This window comes from Entelurus aequoreus, linkage group LG22 (assembly GCF_033978785.1).
Source record: "Entelurus aequoreus isolate RoL-2023_Sb linkage group LG22, RoL_Eaeq_v1.1, whole genome shotgun sequence".
Classification (NCBI taxonomy): domain Eukaryota; kingdom Metazoa; phylum Chordata; class Actinopteri; order Syngnathiformes; family Syngnathidae; genus Entelurus; species Entelurus aequoreus.
This window is the reverse complement of record NC_084752.1, coordinates 3,280,213-3,299,831: the sequence shown is the minus strand read 5'-3', so window position 1 is coordinate 3,299,831 and position 19,619 is coordinate 3,280,213. Positions and strand designations below refer to the sequence as shown.

Below are 19,619 nucleotides of genomic sequence, written 5' to 3'. Positions count from 1 at the left end.
ACTGCATCATCACAGTCATACATATGTATGTTCATACATACATATGCATGTTCATATGCATGTATGTATCAGTGGCGTGCGGTGAGGTTAATGTGTGGTGAGGCACGACTGCATCATCACAGTCATACATATGTATGTTCATACATACATATGCATGTTCGTATGTATGTATGTATCAGTGGCGTGCGGTGAGGTTAATGTGTGGTGAGGCACGTCTGAGTCATCACAGTCATACATATGTATGTTCATACATACATATGTTTGTTCATACATACATATGTATGTTCATACATACATATGTATGTTCATACATATGTATGTATGTATCAGTGGCGTGCGGTGAGGTTAATGTGTGGTGAGGCACGACTGCATCATCACAGTCATACATATGTATGTTCATACATACATATGCATGTTCATATGTATGTATGTATCAGTGGCGTGCGGTGAGGTTAATGTGTGGTGAGGCACGACTGCATCATCACAGTCATACATATGTATGTTCATACATACATATGCATGTTCATATGTATGTATGTATCAGTGGCGTGCGGTGAGGTTAATGTGTGGTGAGGCACGACTGCATCATCACAGTCATACATATGTATGTTCATACATACATATGCATGTTCATATGTATGTATGTATCAGTGGCGTGCGGTGAGGTTAATGTGTGGTGAGGCATGACTGCATCATCACAGTCATACATATGTATGTTCATACATACATATGTATGTTCATACATACATATGCATGTTCATATGTATGTATGTATGTAGCAGTGGTGTGCGATGAGGTTAATGTGTGGTGAGGCACGACTGCATCATCACAGTCATACATATGTATGTTCATACATACATATGCATGTTCATAGGTATGTATGTATCAGTGGCGTGCGGTGAGGTTAATGTGTGGTGAGGCACGACTGCATCATCGCAGTCATACATATGTATGTTCATACATACATATGTATGTTCATATGTATGTATGTAGCAGTGGTGTGCGGTGAGGTTAATGTGTGGTGAGGCACGACTGCATCATCACAGTCATACATATGTATGTTCACACATACATATGCATGTTCATAGGTATGTATCTAGCAGTGGCGTGCGGTGAGGTTAATGTGTGGTGAGGCACGACTGCATCATCACAGTCATACATATGTATGTTCATACATACATATGTATGTTCATACATACATATGCATGTTTGTATGTATGTAGCAGTGGTGTGCGGTGAGGTTAATGTGTGGTGAGGCACGACTGCATCATCACAGTCATACATATGTATGTTCATACATACATATGCATGTTCATATGTATGTATGTAGCAGTGGTGTGCGGTGAGGTTAATGTGTGGTGAGGCACGACTGCATCATCACAGTCATACATATGTATGTTCATACATACATATGCATGTTCATATGTATGTATGTAGCAGTGGTGTGCGGTGAGGTTAATGTGTGGTGAGGCACGACTGCATCATCACAGTCATACATATGTATGTTCATACATACATATGCATGTTCATATGTATGTATGTAGCAGTGGTGTGCGGTGAGGTTAATGTGTGGTGAGGCACGACTGCATCATCACAGTCATACAAATGTATGTTCATACATACATATGCATGTTCATAGGTATGTATGTATCAGTGGCGTGCGGTGAGGTTAATGTGTGGTGAGGCACGACTGCATCATCACAGTCATACATATGTATGTTCAGACATACATATGTATGTTCATACATACATATACATGTTCACACATACATATGTATGTTCATACATACATATGCATGTTCATATGTATGTATGTATCAGTGGCGTGAGGTTAATGTGTGGTGAGGCACGACTGCATCATCACAGTCATACATATGTATGTTCATACATACATATGCATGTTCATATGTATGTATGTATCAGTGGCGTGCGGTGAGGTTAATGTGTGGTGAGGCACGACTGCATCATCAGTCATACATATGTATGTTCATACATACATATGCATGTTCATACATACATATGCATGGAAATAGGTATGTATGTATCAGTGGCGTGAGGTTAATGTGTGGTGAGGCACGACTGCATCATCACAGTCATACATATGTATGTTCATACATACATATGCATGTTCATATTTATGTATGTATCAGTGGCGTGCGGTGAGGTTAATGTGTGGTGAGGCACGACTGCATCATCACAGTCATACATATGTATGTTCATACATACATATGCATGTTCGTATGTATGTATGTATCAGTGGCGTGCGGTGAGGTTAATGTGTGGTGAGGCACGACTGAGTCATCACAGTCATACATATGTATGTTCATACATACATATGTTTGTTCATACATACATATGTATGTTCATACATACATATGTATGTTCATACATATGTATGTATGTATCAGTGGCGTGCGGTGAGGTTAATGTGTGGTGAGGCACGACTGCATCATCACAGTCATACATATGTATGTTCATACATACATATGCATGTTCATATGTATGTATGTATCAGTGGCGTGCGGTGAGCTTAATGTGTGGTGAGGCACGACTGCATCATCACAGTCATACATATGTATGTTCATACATACATATGCATGTTCATACATACATATGCATGTTCATATGTATGTATGTAGCAGTGGCGTGCGGTGAGGTTAATGTGTGGTGAGGCACGACTGCATCATCACAGTCATACATATGTATGTTCATACATACATATGTATGTTCATACATACATATGCATGTTCATATGTATGTATGTATGTAGCAGTGGTGTGCGGTGAGGTTAATGTGTGGTGAGGCACGACTGCATCATCACAGTCATACATATGTATGTTCATACATACATATGCATGTTCATAGGTATGTATGTATCAGTGGCGTGCGGTGAGGTTAATGTGTGGTGAGGCACGACTGCATCATCGCAGTCATACATATGTATGTTCATACATACATATGTATGTTCATATGTATGTATGTAGCAGTGGTGTGCGGTGAGGTTAATGTGTGGTGAGGCACGACTGCATCATCACAGTCATACATATGTATGTTCATACATACATATGCATGTTCATAGGTATGTATCTAGCAGTGGCGTGCGGTGAGGTTAATGTGTGGTGAGGCACGACTGCATCATCACAGTCATACATATGTATGTTCATACATACATATGTATGTTCATACATACATATGCATGTTCATATGTATGTATGTAGCAGTGGTGTGCGGTGAGGTTAATGTGTGGTGAGGCACGACTGCATCATCACAGTCATACATATGTATGTTCATACATACATATGTATGTTCATACATACATATGCATGTTCATATGTATGTATGTAGCAGTGGTGTGCGGTGAGGTTAATGTGTGGTGAGGCACGACTGCATCATCACAGTCATACATATGTATGTTCATACATACATATGCATGTTCATATGTATGTATGTAGCAGTGGTGTGCGGTGAGGTTAATGTGTGGTGAGGCACGACTGCATCATCACAGTCATACATATGTATGTTCATACATACATATGTATGTTCATACATACATATGCATGTTCATAGGTATGTATATATCAGTGGCGTGCGGTGAGGTTAATGTGTGGTGAGGCACGACTGCATCATCACAGTCATACATATGTATGTTCATACATACATATGTATGTTCATACATACATATGTATGTTCATACATACATATGCATGTTCATATGTATGTATGTATCAGTGGCGTGCGGTGAGGTTAATGTGTGGTGAGGCACGACTGCATCATCACAGTCATACATATGTATGTTCATACATACATATGTATGTTCATACATACATATGTATGTTCATACATACATATGCATGTTCATATGTATGTATGTATCAGTGGCGTGAGGTTAATGTGTGGTGAGGCACGACTGCATCATCACAGTCATACATATGTATGTTCATACATACATATGCATGTTCATAGGTATGTATGTATCACTATGTAAAGCGCTTTGAGTCACTAGAGAAAAGCGCTATATAAATATAATTCACTTCACTTCATCAGTGGCGTGCGGTGAGGTTAATGTGTGGTGAGGCACGACTGCATCATCACAGTCATACATATGTATGTTTATACATACATATGTATGTTCATACATACATATGCATGTTCATATGTATGTATGTAGCAGTGGCGTGCGGTGAGGTTGATGTGTGGTGAGGCACGACTGCATCATCACAGTCATACATATGTATGTTCATACATACATATGTATGTTCATACATACACATGTATGTTCATACATACTTACATATGTATGTTCATACATACATATGCATGTTCATAGGTATGTATGTATCAGTGGCGTGCGGTGAGGTTAATGTGTGGTGAGGCACGACTGCATCATCACAGTCATACATATGTATGTTCATACATACATATGCATGTTCATATGTATGTATGTAGCAGTGGCGTGCGGTGAGGTTAATGTGTGGTGAGGCACGACTGCATCATCACAGTCATACATATGTATGTTCATACATACATGTGCATGTTCATATGTATGTATGTATCAGTGGCGTGCGGTGAGGTTAATGTGTGGTGAGGCACGACTGCATCATCACAGTCATACATTTGTATGTTTATACATACATATGTATGTTCATACATACATATGCATGTTCATATGTATGTATGTAGCAGTGGCGTGCGGTGAGGTTAATGTGTGGTGAGGCACGACTGCATCATCACAGTCATACATATGTATGTTCATACATACATATGTATGTTCATACATACATATGTATGTTCATACATACATACATATGTATGTTCATACATACATACATATGTATGCTCATACATACATACATATGCATGTTCATACATACATACATATGTATGTTCATACATACATATGCATGTTCATACGTATGTATAAATGTATGTACATACATATGTATGTTCGTACATACATACATACATATGTATGTTCATATGTATGTATGCACATACATATGTACGTTCATATGTATGTATGAACACACTTATATAAATATGTACATACATACATATGTACATACATATGTATGTTCATACATACATACATATGTATGTTCATACATACATACATATGTATGTTCATACATACATACATATGTATGTTCATACATACATACATATGTATGTTCATACATACATACATATGTATGTTCATACATACATACATATGTATGTTCATACATACATACATATGTATGTTCATACATACATACATACATGCTTAGGCGGTCCATCGTAGTCGAAGATGACGTAGCTTCCATTTTGTTGCTCTGGTCGGTGGCTATCGTTGCTGACGACGATGCCACTCCATATGACTATGAAGTCCGATCCTGGAACCACACGTCCTGCCACACACACATGTTCATACATACATATGCATGTTCATACATACATATGTATGGTCATACATACATACATATGTATGTTCATACATACATACATATGTATGCTCATACATACATACATATGCATGTTCATACATACATACATACATATGTATGTTCATACATACATATGTATGGTCATACATACATACATATGTATGTTCATACATACATACATATGTATGCTCATACATACATACATATGCATGTTCATACATACATACATACATATGTATGTTCATACATACATATGTATGTTCATACATACATATGCATGTTCATACATACATATGCATGTTCATACATACATACATATGTATGTTCATACATACATACATATGTATGTTCATACATACATACATATGTATGTTCATACATACATACATATACATGTTCATACATACATACATATGCATGTTCATATGTATGTATGTATATATGTATGTACATACATATGTATGTTCATACATACATATGTATGTTCATACATACATATGTATGTTCATACATACATATGCATGTTCATACATACATATGTATGTTCATACATACATATGCATGTTCATACATACATATGCATGTTCATACATACATATGTATGTTCATACATACATATGCATGTTCATACATACATATGTATGAACATACATATGTAAGTATGTACATACATATGTATGTTCATACATACACATGTATGTTCATACATACATACATACATATATATGTATGTACATACATACATATGTATGTTCATACATACATACATATGTATGTTCATACATACATACATATGTATGTTCGTTCATACATACATACATATGCATGTTCATACGTATGTATGTATATATGTATGTACATACATATGTATGTTCATACATACATATGTATGTTCATACATACATATGCATGTTCATACATACATATGCATGTTCATACATACATATGCATGTTCATACATACATATGTATGTTCATACATACATACATATGTATGTTCATACATACATACATATGTATGCTCATACATACATACATATGCATGTTCATACATACATACATATGCATGTTCATACATACATACATATGTATGTTCATACATACATACATATGCATGTTCATACATACATATGCATGTTCATATGTATGTACATACATATGTATGTTCGTACATACATACATACATATGTATGTTCATACATACATATGTATGTTCATACATACATATGTATGTTCATACATACATATGTATGTTCATACATACATATGCATGTTCATACATACATATGCATGTTCATACATACATATGCATGTTCATACATACATATGCATGTTCATACATACATATGCATGTTCATACATACATATGCATGTTCGTAGGTATGTATGTATATATGTATGTACATACATATGTATGTTCGTACATACATACATACATACATATGTATGTTCATACATACATATGTAAGTTCATACATACATATGTATGTTCATACATACATATGTATGTTCATACATACATATGTATGTTCATACATACATATGTATGTTCATACATACATATGTATGTTCATACATACATATGTATGTTCATACATACATATGCATGTTCATACATACGTATGCATGTTCATACATACGTATGCATGTTCATACATATGTATGCATGTTCATACATACATATGCATGTTCATACATATGTATGTTCATACATACATATGCATGTTCATACATACATATGTATGAACATACATATGTAAGTATGTACATACATATGTAAGTATTGTTGCGTTTGACCAGATGTTCCTCCAAGTGGGATGTAAAACGCTGGTCAGTCCCAAGTTACTTAGATGACACATAAACTGATCTTTAATATACACCAATCACAGAATAGGTATTTATCATATTTTATTGTCAAATATTTGAGAATAGAGACCAGCCTCGAACAACACATCCAAATGCGTAGCCCCAGTTGATCTGAAAACTTCCCGGAAAGCCCTCTCCTCTTCAGTATCTCCCCCCGCCCTCACTTGTCTCACCTCAAACACATGCTCATTGTCTCTTATCTTGAGTCGGCCTGGGAAGCACAGGAAGGAGGAATTCCTCCTCTCTGCCTTCTACTTCAAGGCCGGCCCAAGTGCGAGCACTTTGTCATGGGATTAAAAGAAAAGCAAAGAGTACAATATGGAACATTAGCTATATGTAATATGACTATGAAAATTAATAAGTAACACAAAATATGGATATATGAAGATATATATATATCTTTCAATTCCCCCTTCAGATCTTATCCAAAAGATCTCTCCTACGAGAGCAACACCTCTAAAGCACGCCCTACATTAAAGTAGGTGCTGTGTTCTTTTTTTTTTTTTTTTTTTTTTTTTTTTTTTTTTTTTTTCAAGCTAGCAAAAACAACAGCATAGTTACATGGAAGATAGATGGAGGGAGTCCACGTCAATGTCGTCATGGTCAGGGAAGGAAACCAATAATTCTCGAAAGTCTCCATTTTGCTTGACCCCCTTCAAGGACATAACGAGCCCAGAAACAGGGTGGGGTTGACCTTCTACAGCTCTAACAATGATGCGGGTGCATAGAGACTTAGCACAAGGGGCGATAAAGCAACCGCAAGAGGCTATAATGGCCAAGAAAACTCCAATGGAGACCAGGACAGACTTAATTAGGTCGGTCCACCTGCCAAATGTGCTTTGGAGCCAATCTTTAAAGGGGTCAGAGACCCCTGAAACTTCAGTAAGTTCCTTAGACAGGGCCTGGAGGCCCTCTAAGGCCCTCTGAACTGAGCCATCTGGTGCAGTGTTGTTAGGAATGAAGGTACAGCATTGGTCACCAAACATTGCACACACGCCTTCTTCCTTGGCTAGGATGCGGTCAAGGGCTATGCGGTTCTGGATGGCCATGAGAGAGGTCGGGGCAAGTTGTTCAGCAAGTCCCTCAACGGCGTCACGAGTCAGGTTGGTCAGTCTCAACAGATTATAAAAAACATAGTTAATGCGTTCTACATTTTTAGTAGCAGTCACAGGGAAAATAGCACCAATGATAGGAAGGTTCTCGAAACCTGCACAGGATTCACACCACAATTTGTGTTGTGAGGGGACCCCTCTTGGTTGTCCAATTGCATCAAAGTAAACACCATCAGGGTTTCTCATCAGATCAAAGGAGCCCTTTACACTCCTTCGAGATAAAACATGGCGGCGTCGGCGAGAAGTTAGAGAGGCCGCTGAGACAGGAGTTACAAGGGGAGTTAATTTGGTACCCACTAGGGTGAGTGGGGTCACCAGTCTAACCATAGCACAAAGCCCTACGGATGACTTTGGGATTCTAATGTACAATCTGTGCTCCCCACAATACCAGAATAAGTCAGCTCGTGCCCAAGGGCCTATCCTTGAGCCATCTATCAGTGTGGTGCACCAGGAAGGGTTAATGTCACCCAATTTGTTGGGGGACGAAGAGGGTCCTTTGAATTGAAAACACGTGTAATTCAGCTTTTGGGCCACAAATGGAAGAAGTCGGGTGGAATTGTCAACAGGAGGGTACACACTAGCCAACAAATCGCACCCTGGTGGCGTGGGTTCAGAGAACAAGGAAATAAGACAGTTTGAGCCATTTATGTCAGTCAACTTAAAAGGGGCGGGGTAAGTGTGGGGAAAAGGACGTCCAGCGGAACAAGCAACACAGTCACCCAGGTTTTGGCTCTTAGCCATGCTAGTCATCCACCTGAGCCATAGGTTGCCTGCACCTGCTCCTAAGGTCAAAGCTACCAGGTCTTCAGTGGTGATGTCATTAGTATACACAGATGTGAGAGCTTTTGTAACGTCACCGAGGTGGAGTGGCACTTTAGGTGCTACAGAGGGGGCAAAGGTAGTTAATGCCCTCTCAAGGATATTAATTTTAATAATCCCTTTAGGGTCCGTACCAGCCTGTTCAACCCCCAAAACAACATAAAAGGGACTTGGCACAACACCCATTCCGATAATTGTAAGTGCAAGGGGATTCTGGGAACGATCAAAATTCCTCTGAAAGGTCATCCCTCTCTGAATAACTTCTAATAGTAGAGGTAGGCGGTAATGGTAAAGAGAGGGCCCTGTGTAGTGGGTTACACTCGTCCATGAGGGGCACCACCCACTAGAGTAAGTTGTCTGCTTCCGACACCAATGATTCAGTTTTATGTCGTCACAAAGATAGAGGTTACTACCACGGTACAAACTATTTTTTCCCCCGCAATTAATCACACTGCACAGGTCAAAAAAATAAGTCTTGCTATCCCCCCTAACCCAGTCTATTTCAAGTCCGCCGTATGTTCTAAGACACTTGTCAGTCACTGTCGTCGGGAAGGAAGGACTGAGGCACAAGAACAGTAGAACAAACCTAAACACCAATCCGTCAGGAAATACTTCTGGGCGTAACATCCTGCTTTTCGTCTATCAAAATCAGAGTAATTCAGGTAACGAAACGGGGATAAACATCAAACTTTTCACTTAATATAACGACACAGATAGTTATGCTGAAAACAAGCAAGAGAAATTGGATAACTTCGAGTATAAAGGCTGGTCTCAAATAAGGATATACAATATAGAAGTTAAAAAGAGTAATATAGGTAGAAAATCTCTCTCTCAGCGTCGTCTTCTGGGCTGTAGGATTATGTGTGTGTAATTAAAGCCTCGCTCTTCTATGACCTAGAGGGGGAGAGGTTACTAGCACGGTCACCCCTTATGTGTGTTACTTCGTTAACACACACACTAAAAATGAGTCGTTTTCTGCTCCCGTTCTTCTTCAGCTGCCTCAGGCTGAAAAGGCACTGCTAGGGGGTCGAGTGGGGCAGATGATGTGGCTATGTCAGCAATGACATCCGCTGGTGATCTGTCAGGTTCTTCAGCAGGAGTGCAGAGGGAGAGGTGGTACCAGGTGTCCCCTTTACCAGCTAGTCGAAGGGCGTGAGACGTCCGTTCCACGACCTTGAAGGGACCAGTCCACCTGGGCTCCGTCCACTTGCGTTTGATGACTTTGAGCTTGACCCACTCTACGGGAGGGAGGGTCCCTGGAGGAGTGGATTGTTGTCCACGAATCTGTGCAGAGAAATTATTACACAAATTCTGAATTTGTTCAAAGTACCATTTTGGTTTTACGCTGATTCTTCCTTCCAGGGAGGCAGCTGGTCCTGGGAAGGGCTGACCTGAATGCAGTTCATAGGGTGAAAAACCAGTTTTGTTCATGGACATTCGGATGGTCATTAAAGCCAATGGTAACGCGTCAACCCACTTCAATTTGGTCTGTGCACAGATTTTTGCCAATTTTGTCTTGATGTTTTGGTTCATTCTCTCGACCTTACCTTGGGACTGAGGATGGTACACCGAACCAAACCTGTGTTCTAGTCCGAGAGCCTTTTCGACCAAGGCTAGGTGAGTATTTTTGAAATGGGTGCCGTTGTCTGACCTAATCTTTTTGGGGAAACCATGTCGGGGAATTAGGTCATTAACAAGCCATTTAATTACTGATTTTGCATCCTCTTTTGAGGTTGGAGTTGCTTCCGGCCATCCACTGTAATTGTCAACGCAAGTTAGCAAGTACCTTTTCCCTTGTACCGGATTGATCATGTCAGTGTAATCGATCGTCCATTCTTCACCATTTTGTGCCGGAATGGGGAAAGTCCCCATTTCTGGTTTCAGTGTTGGTCTGGGGTTAAAGTCCTGGCAGATATCGCAGTATCTGACGTGGTTGTCCACAATGTTCTCCAAATAGGGGTGCCACCATAGTGACAAGTTCGCTTTTGTTTGCTTTGCCCCCACATGTCCGGGACCGTGGGCCCATCGGAGCATTTTTTGTCTAATTCCTGGGGGCCAGGCCAGGTGACCATTTGGCCCTCGCCAAAGACCTGTCGGGTCTTGTCTAGCGCCTCTTCTCAGCCACAAAGTTTTCTCTTGTGGTGAGGCCTGCTCCTGATGTTTTCTGATTTCATTATCAGACAGGGCAGGTAGGAGTTCTGTCTGGCAGGCAGTGGCAGTCATGATAATTCCAGTCTTGTCATAGCCAGCAGTTTGCTTAGCTACGGAGTCAGCAAAGTTGTTACCATCAGTTACTGTCCCTTTTTCCTTACTGTGTCCCTTGCACTTGACAATAGCTATCCTTTTAGGTAGGAGCAGCGCTGTTTCCAGTGCTTCCATTTCTGTCTTGTATTTAATCGGATGTCCTTCAGCAGTCAGGAAGCCATTTCTCTTCCATTTAGGAAGGTCAATGACAGCTGACATGAAGGCATAAGCCGAGTCTGTAAAGATAGTCACTTCGTAGTCTTTTCCTTGCTTTAGGGCTTCTGTCAAAGCCACAAGTTCAGCTCTTTGTGCCGACAGCTGTTCGTCAAGTGTCTGGGTGGCCAAGGTCTCCCATTCTCCTGAGCTGGACTGCTGTACCACTGACCAAGCTGCCTGCAATCCCTTTAGAGGATGTCTGAAACAACAGCCGTCCGTGAACAGCCAGTGGGAGCCTGGGATGGGTGTGGTCAACAGGTCTGGTCTTATCTTTTCAGTCAAAGCAACTCTCTCCTCACAGTGATGTAGTTCTCCACTATTTATGTTATCAGCCATGTTGATTCCTTCGTGTGTAAAAGTTATGTGAGGTTGTTGCAAAATTTTCATGAGTCTGCGTTGTTTGAGTGGCGTCATGGTAAACAAATGTGATGATACATATGCAATGACAGTGTGGTTTGTCAGTACTGTAAGTGGGTGTCCCATGACAATGTGTGCCGTTTTGTCAATCAGTTTTGCCAAAGTGGAAGCATGTTGCGAGCATGTGTGATGTCGAAGTTCAGATAGGTCAAGCAGAATGCTGGTGTAGGTTAAAACGCAACGCGTTCCCCCTATACCTCCCCCTTCAGGTTTCTGAAAAAGGACAGCGTTAGCAGTACCTTCACTCTCAGAAACATCTAAGTAGAAGGGTAGTTTGTAGTCTGGTACTGCAAGGGCAGAAGCAGAAGACAAATGTTGCTTGAGGTCAATGAAAGCTTGTTCGGCCTCAACCGTCCACTGGAGGGCAGCATTTGAGTTGCGGACTCCAGCAGTGCGGAGGAGGGCACGAAGAGGAGCTGTTTTCAAGGAAAAACAAGGAATGTAGGAGCGGCTGAAACCAGCCAATCCAAGGAAGGACTGTAATTGTTTGACAGAAGAAGGTTTAGGATGACATAGGATAGACTGGCGATGGTCAGAGGACAGGGAGACCCCCGTTGAGGAGATCTCCCGCCCCATGAAATGAACAAGGGAACGGGCAACCTGCAATTTCTTACGAGAGACCTTGTATCCCGTTGAGGCCAGACGCTGAAGAACAGCTAGGGTGGCCGCCAGGCATGAGGTAGGAGAAGGAGCAGCGATGAGTATGTCATCTACATACTGGACAACAAATGTGTCGTCAGGAAGCTCCACTGAGGCCAGATCGTCTCGTAATTGCTGGTTGAAAAGGCCAGGCGACAGTTTCCAACCTTGTGGGAGGCGGGAGTACTGCAGCTTTTGACCTTGAAAGGTGAAAGCAAAGACATGTTTGATGCATTCAGCGATAGGGATGCAAAAGAAAGCATTCGCTAGGTCAATGACAGAGAAATAACAGTGTGCAGTGGTCAGATGGGTGAGTGCTGTGTAAGGGTTAGGAACAGGTATGGGAGGGGTCACTGTGACGTCATTAACGGCCCTAAGATCGTGTACCATCCGGTACACAGATGTGCCAGTTTTTGGAACAGGCAAAATAGGTGTGTTCCATTTAGAGGTGGAGGGTTCCAATACTCCAGATTGTTTAAGGCCTGAGATGGTATCTGTAATGCCATCTATGGCTTGTTGTTTTTGTGGGTATTGTCTGACATGTACCACACTACTGGTGTCAATTTTGACAGAGACAGGGGACGCATTGACAGCAAGACCAACATCTGTGGGACCTTGAGACCAAACGGTCAGTGGGAGGGTGTTTAACATGTCAGCAGCTTTAGGATGGTCTGTTCGTTCTTGCTCATGCTCTCGAGTGACCTGAAGATGTTGTAGAACCCCGAGGTCAGCAGTCTGAGAGCAGGAGATACGAAACATATCAACTGAGTCAGAATGTTGCAAGTGTGGTATTTGGGTGTCTACCCAATCAGTGGCAGATACTCCCTGTTTTGTCATTGGACCCAAGTCCTTGGCTTGGTAGGCGGGACAAAGAGCAAGAGAACAATGTGGAACCGCCGTAGCGTCCATTTTATACCATTTTTTCTGTTGAGGAGTGAAGTCGACATGGGCGGACACACCCTGAGCTCCAGCATAGATGTGAGTGTAGGCCAAAGGCCACTCTTTCCCTGCTATGGTGTCAAAACCTTCTTGGTAACTTTCATCAGATTGGCGATCATAATATAAGGTGACATGTGGCGGATCAGGTGGTGGTACATACGGACGCAGCTCGGTCAGCCAGGGCTTCCACTGATAGAAGAGCAGGAGCAGCCCTTGTCCTTCACTTGTTTCCGGGAGGAGGCGTGTCCAGTAGATGTCCGCCATTTGTGGTACCTCAGGTTGAGGCATGAGCACAAACATGGAGGAGCCTTTATAGTGGTGTCGCAGCTTGGTGGTAGTGCCGTCAGGTAACACCAGGAAGGTTCCTTCTGTGCGATATTGGATGTCAGGGTACAGTTTGTAAAGCAGATCATTACCGAGCAGGCAAGGTGTGTGATGATCAACCACGAAGGGATGCTTTAGCGAGTGTCCAGCAATCTGAACCGGAAGTGGTTTGGTGACAGGTAACATCCTTGTGACCCCAGCAAAGCCTTCAACCTTTAAAAAGGAAGCACACAGTTTCTTTGGAACTACTGCATTCAAAAGTGAATGTGTAGCGCCAGTGTCAATCATGAACTGATAACATTGTCCATTGACAACTATGTCCAGCAGGGGGCCTGTCTGTATTTCCTGCTGTGGCTCCTGCTGTGGGCAGCTTCAGAAGACCCCCCCTTGGTCCACGTCGTCACCCAGGAAGTAGGCGGAGGCGCCAGGCGCTAAGGCGGACCTGGGGGCGTGGTATTGTTGCTGTTGTGGCTGCTGCTGGAAGGAGCTATGTTGTGAACGCCCTTTGCTGCGGCCTCGTCTGGCGGCATGACGTAACCTTTCCTGTTCGGAAATGTTGGGACAGTCTTGAGCCCAGTGACCAGGCTGGTCACAGCCGAAACAGTTTCTTCCCCGGATTGACTTTGAAACGCCGCGTCCACCACCTGAGCCTGAGGGTCTGGTTTCAAGTTTATTGAGGATTCTTTCCTCCATCTTTTGTAGTTCAAAAGCAAGTTCACCCGTTGCCGAATACACTTTAGCAGATTTGTGACCTTTAGGGTCTTTAGACATTTTTGCTACATCAATTTGTAAATTAAGGAGTTGTTTCCTTACTGCTCTGTCCTCAGCCTTATCATTTTCATCTTGCTTAGTCCAATTCTGCATGTGGTGGATAAGGTGCCTCTCCCAGGTAGCACCGTCAGCTCCTGGTATATCAGGATTAGCGTCCATCCTTTTTTTCACCACAGTTGGCATTGCGTCAAGTACGGCCCGTCTAAAAAACTGTCGGTGTTCCCCTTCTTTACTGGGGTGCACACCTGTAGCACGTGACCATTGCTCTTTAGCTTGGCTTATGAATACATAAGGTGACTCACCATCTTTCCACTGATAAGTGGGTGTGGCATTTTGACACGGAAGAGGAAAGAGACTGCGCATCGCAGTAGCTATGTCGTGAATGTATGGTGTTATTGGCAGGGTCTGAGGTTCAGCCATTAATCCTGCTTGTTGTTCCATATTTTGGCCATCTTGTGTGGAAACACAACGATACAAAATGCCCCTAAAGTCTCCTACTGAGAGTGTGTATCCTGCTGTTAGTTTGTCTAACGTATTAAGCCAAAGACTCCCACCTTCAGACACAGGTGGGAGTTTGTCAACAATGGCCTGCATGTCTGCAACAGCAAAAGGCTTATATTGGAATCTGCCGCTATTATCAGGAAAAAGTGGATATGCGTGTCCCTCCAGCTTTTTTTTTAAGCGTGTGTTGTATGCATGTGGTTCATGTGGGTGTTGGTCAATGTAGCCTTCCATTGAGCCATTAACAGTTACAGGAGACCACAAAGTCTGGCTCTGTTGTGTGTTGTATGCATGTGGTTCATGTGGGTGTTGGTCAATGTAGCCTTCCATTGAGCCATTAACGGTTACAGGAGACCACAAAGTCTGGCTCTGTTGTGTGTTGTTCAAGAATGTCTGATGTGCACGTGAGAGACTGTCATCTACTGGGGGAGGGCATTTGTTTATGGCAACAAAATGGTCTGGCTTGTAAAGTGAGGAGTTTTGCGTTGACTCATGTATTATCTGCTGTCTAGTAAGATTAGGCATACTCGGGAGGTTTTCCGCTGGGTGGCTGTTATTTTGGGGCTTAGGCACCAGAGGTGATTTACACTCAGGAGACAGGGTTAGTTTTGGAGGAGGGTTCAATCTTAGAGAGGCTGTGTGAGCACCGCCCTCATTTGTCACAGGAGTAGGGGGTGGACCAGAGAGCTTTGTTTCTGTTTCGACCACCAGGGCTCCTCCTGTGACTGTCAAAAGTGGGTATAAAGATGCCTCCGGCTTTACGTCATAGGGCGGTGGCTTAGTCAAAGTCTGGGCGGGTCGTTTGAATTGTCTTGCGCATGCGCGACAGGCGAAAGACCAGTCAATCCATTTTTTCATGTTTATCTCAATTGTTTTCATTTCTTTAGCAGCTTTTCTTTTTTCCATGTAACTCCCGCTTACTCGAATTCCCTCTAGCTTCCTTTTCTCATTCGTCAAACGCTTATATTCTCGAGCACATAAGTTCTGTAAGCCTTCTTTTAACCCGTTAGGTTCCTCGCCCTGTGCTCGAGTCATCTCCTTAACTACTTTACTTCGTTCCTTTTTGTCTCTCCCCGCGGACTCCATTGTTACCAAAAGCACATTCAATTGATCATTGAACGATAACCATTCATCACATTTTCCCCAGCCGTCATCACATTCTTGTCTGTCACCCTCCTTGGCCATTTTCACCAGCGCACACACACACACAAGCACGTGTAAGCACTCACGCACACACAAGCAAGTGCCTACAGCCCTACGCACACACACACACACACACACGTAAGCACTCTCTCTGCGTTTCACTTTACCATAAAACTTCCAGTTACTTTTTTATTTTATTTTTTATTTTACCTGACGTTTGAGTTCACAACTTTTCGAGTATTGTAAACTCCCTCTTAACCCTTTCAAGGAACGTTCTCTTTTTTTCTTTTTAAACTCTACTTGCTAATTCCATTGTCGACAACAGTGCATTCAATTGATTATTAAACAGTAATGATTCATCACATTTTCCCCAGCCGTCATCACATTCTTTTCTGTCACACTCCTTGGCCATTGTGTCTATTTTTCCTTAATTTTAGCGCACACTAAAGTGTCGCCCGGACCTCACAACCGGGGAATCTTTATTGTATTTATTACAAATGGCCTCCAGCCGTGGAATTTATCATATGGTACAGAAGGGCCTCCTCCCGTACGTTTCTTAATTTTAACGCACACGTTAATGCCGTAGGGAACTCGCAACCAGGGAGTATTTATTGTATTTTACAAATGGCCTCCGACCCATCCTTAATTTGTGTGCACATAAAAATGTCAACAGGGATCTCACAACCGGGGAGTATTTACTGTACCATATGATGGGCATCCAACCCGTTACTCTTTTAGGCGGCGACCAACTACCCAGGGTGAGCCACACCCAACTATTAGTTCACTCGTCAATGAAACTGCCCGTCACGGTAATCGAGACACAATGACGTGAGTTGACCACCTATTTACAATTTTAATGCAATGGCAGGCTCGGCAAAAATGCAATCAATCTATCAAAATCACCATTCTGTGTCTGGGGTACAAAGCAGTGTTTAACTTACAGACTTCTGGGCAGACTCCTAATGCAGATTTTATCTAAAAAGAAAGGTTCTGCTTACCTTGAATTATGTTTTGGCCATGTGAGTCTGTCCAGAAGATTGCAAGAGAAGGTCCAATTGTCAGCGTGTCATCTCGGACGAAGCCCCCAAATTGTTGCGTTTGACCAGATGTTCCTCCAAGTGGGATGTAAAACGCTGGTCAGTCCCAAGTTACTTAGATGACACATAAACTGATCTTTAATATACACCAATCACAGAATAGGTATTTATCATATTTTATTGTCAAATATTTGAGAATAGAGACCAGCCTCGAACAACACATCCAAATGCGTAGCCCCAGTTGATCTGAAAACTTCCCGGAAAGCCCTCTCCTCTTCAGTATCTCCCCCCGCCCTCACTTGTCTCACCTCAAACACATGCTCATTGTCTCTTATCTTGAGTCGGCCTGGGAAGCACAGGAAGGAGGAATTCCTCCTCTCTGCCTTCTACTTCAAGGCCGGCCCAAGTGCGAGCACTTTGTCATGGGATTAAAAGAAAAGCAAAGAGTACAATATGGAACATTAGCTATATGTAATATGACTATGAAAATTAATAAGTAACACAAAATATGGATATATGAAGATATATATATATCTTTCAGTATGTACATACATATGTATGTTCATACATACATACACATGTATGTTCATACATACATACATACATATGTATGTTCATACATACATACATATGTATGTTCATACATACATACATATGTATGTTCATATATACATACATATGTATGTTCATACATACATACATATGTATGCTCATGCATACATACATATGCATGTTCATACATATGTATGTTCATACATACATACATATGCATGTTCATACATACATATGCATGTCATACGTATGTATATATGTATGTACATACGTATGTATGTTCGTACATACATACATATGTATGTTCGTACATACATACATATGTATGTTCATACATACATATGTATGTTCATACATACATATGTATGTTCATACATACATATGTATGTTCATACATACATATGTATGTTCATACATACATATGTATGGTCATACATACATACATATGTATGTTCATACATACATACATATGTATGCTCATACATACATACATATGCATGTTCATACATACATACATACATATGTATGTTCATACATACATATGTATGGTCATACATACATACATATGTATGTTCATACATACATACATATGTATGCTCATACATACATACATATGCATGTTCATACATACATACATACATATGTATGTTCATACATACATATGTATGTTCATACATACATATGCATGTTCATACATACATATGCATGTTCATACATACATACATATGTATGTTCATACATACATACATATGTATGTTCATACATACATACATATGTATGTTCATACATACATACATATACATGTTCATACATACATACATATGCATGTTCATATGTATGTATGTATATATGTATGTACATACATATGTATGTTCATACATACATATGTATGTTCATACATACATATGTATGTTCATACATACATATGCATGTTCATACATACATATGTATGTTCATACATACATATGCATGTTCATACATACATATGCATGTTCATACATACATATGTATGTTCATACATACATATGCATGTTCATACATACATATGTATGAACATACATATGTAAGTATGTACATACATATGTATGTTCATACATACACATGTATGTTCATACATACATACATACATATATATGTATGTACATACATACATATGTATGTTCATACATACATACATATGTATGTTCATACATACATACATATGTATGTTCGTTCATACATACATACATATGCATGTTCATACGTATGTATGTATATATGTATGTACATACATATGTATGTTCATACATACATATGTATGTTCATACATACATATGCATGTTCATACATACATATGCATGTTCATACATACATATGCATGTTCATACATACATATGTATGTTCATACATACATACATATGTATGTTCATACATACATACATATGTATGCTCATACATACATACATATGCATGTTCATACATACATACATATGCATGTTCATACATACATACATATGTATGTTCATACATACATACATATGCATGTTCATACATACATATGCATGTTCATATGTATGTACATACATATGTATGTTCGTACATACATACATACATATGTATGTTCATACATACATATGT

At 40.8% G+C, this 19,619-nt stretch overlaps 2 protein-coding genes across 2 annotated transcripts in view; one reads left to right on the top strand and one right to left on the bottom strand.

The window, feature by feature from the left end:
* Positions 1-7,778: 7,778 nt before the first annotated feature.
* LOC133639668 (uncharacterized) lies at positions 7,779-17,943 on the bottom strand. The gene is made up of 2 exons (XM_062033172.1): positions 17,412-17,943; positions 7,779-12,935 (listed from the first exon to the last, which is right to left on the bottom strand). Exon 2 carries the CDS (start codon positions 12,670-12,672, stop codon positions 10,177-10,179), a length of 2,496 nt encoding a protein of 831 aa, XP_061889156.1. The 5' UTR covers positions 12,673-12,935; positions 17,412-17,943; the 3' UTR covers positions 7,779-10,176.
* Positions 15,152-19,619, top strand: part of LOC133639870 (collagen alpha-1(IX) chain-like) — a 27,584-nt gene continuing 23,116 nt past the window's right edge. The window contains exon 1 of the mRNA XM_062033534.1: positions 15,152-15,172. Coding sequence (XP_061889518.1) covers positions 15,152-15,172 — 21 coding nt within the window. The remainder of the gene's footprint in view (positions 15,173-19,619) is intronic.

What these genes read in the sequence shown, in the direction of transcription:
- LOC133639668 (XM_062033172.1), bottom strand. Translation starts at nt 12,672, where the DNA reads ATGGGGCGGGAGATCTCCTCAACGGGGGTCTCCCTGTCCTCTGACCAT.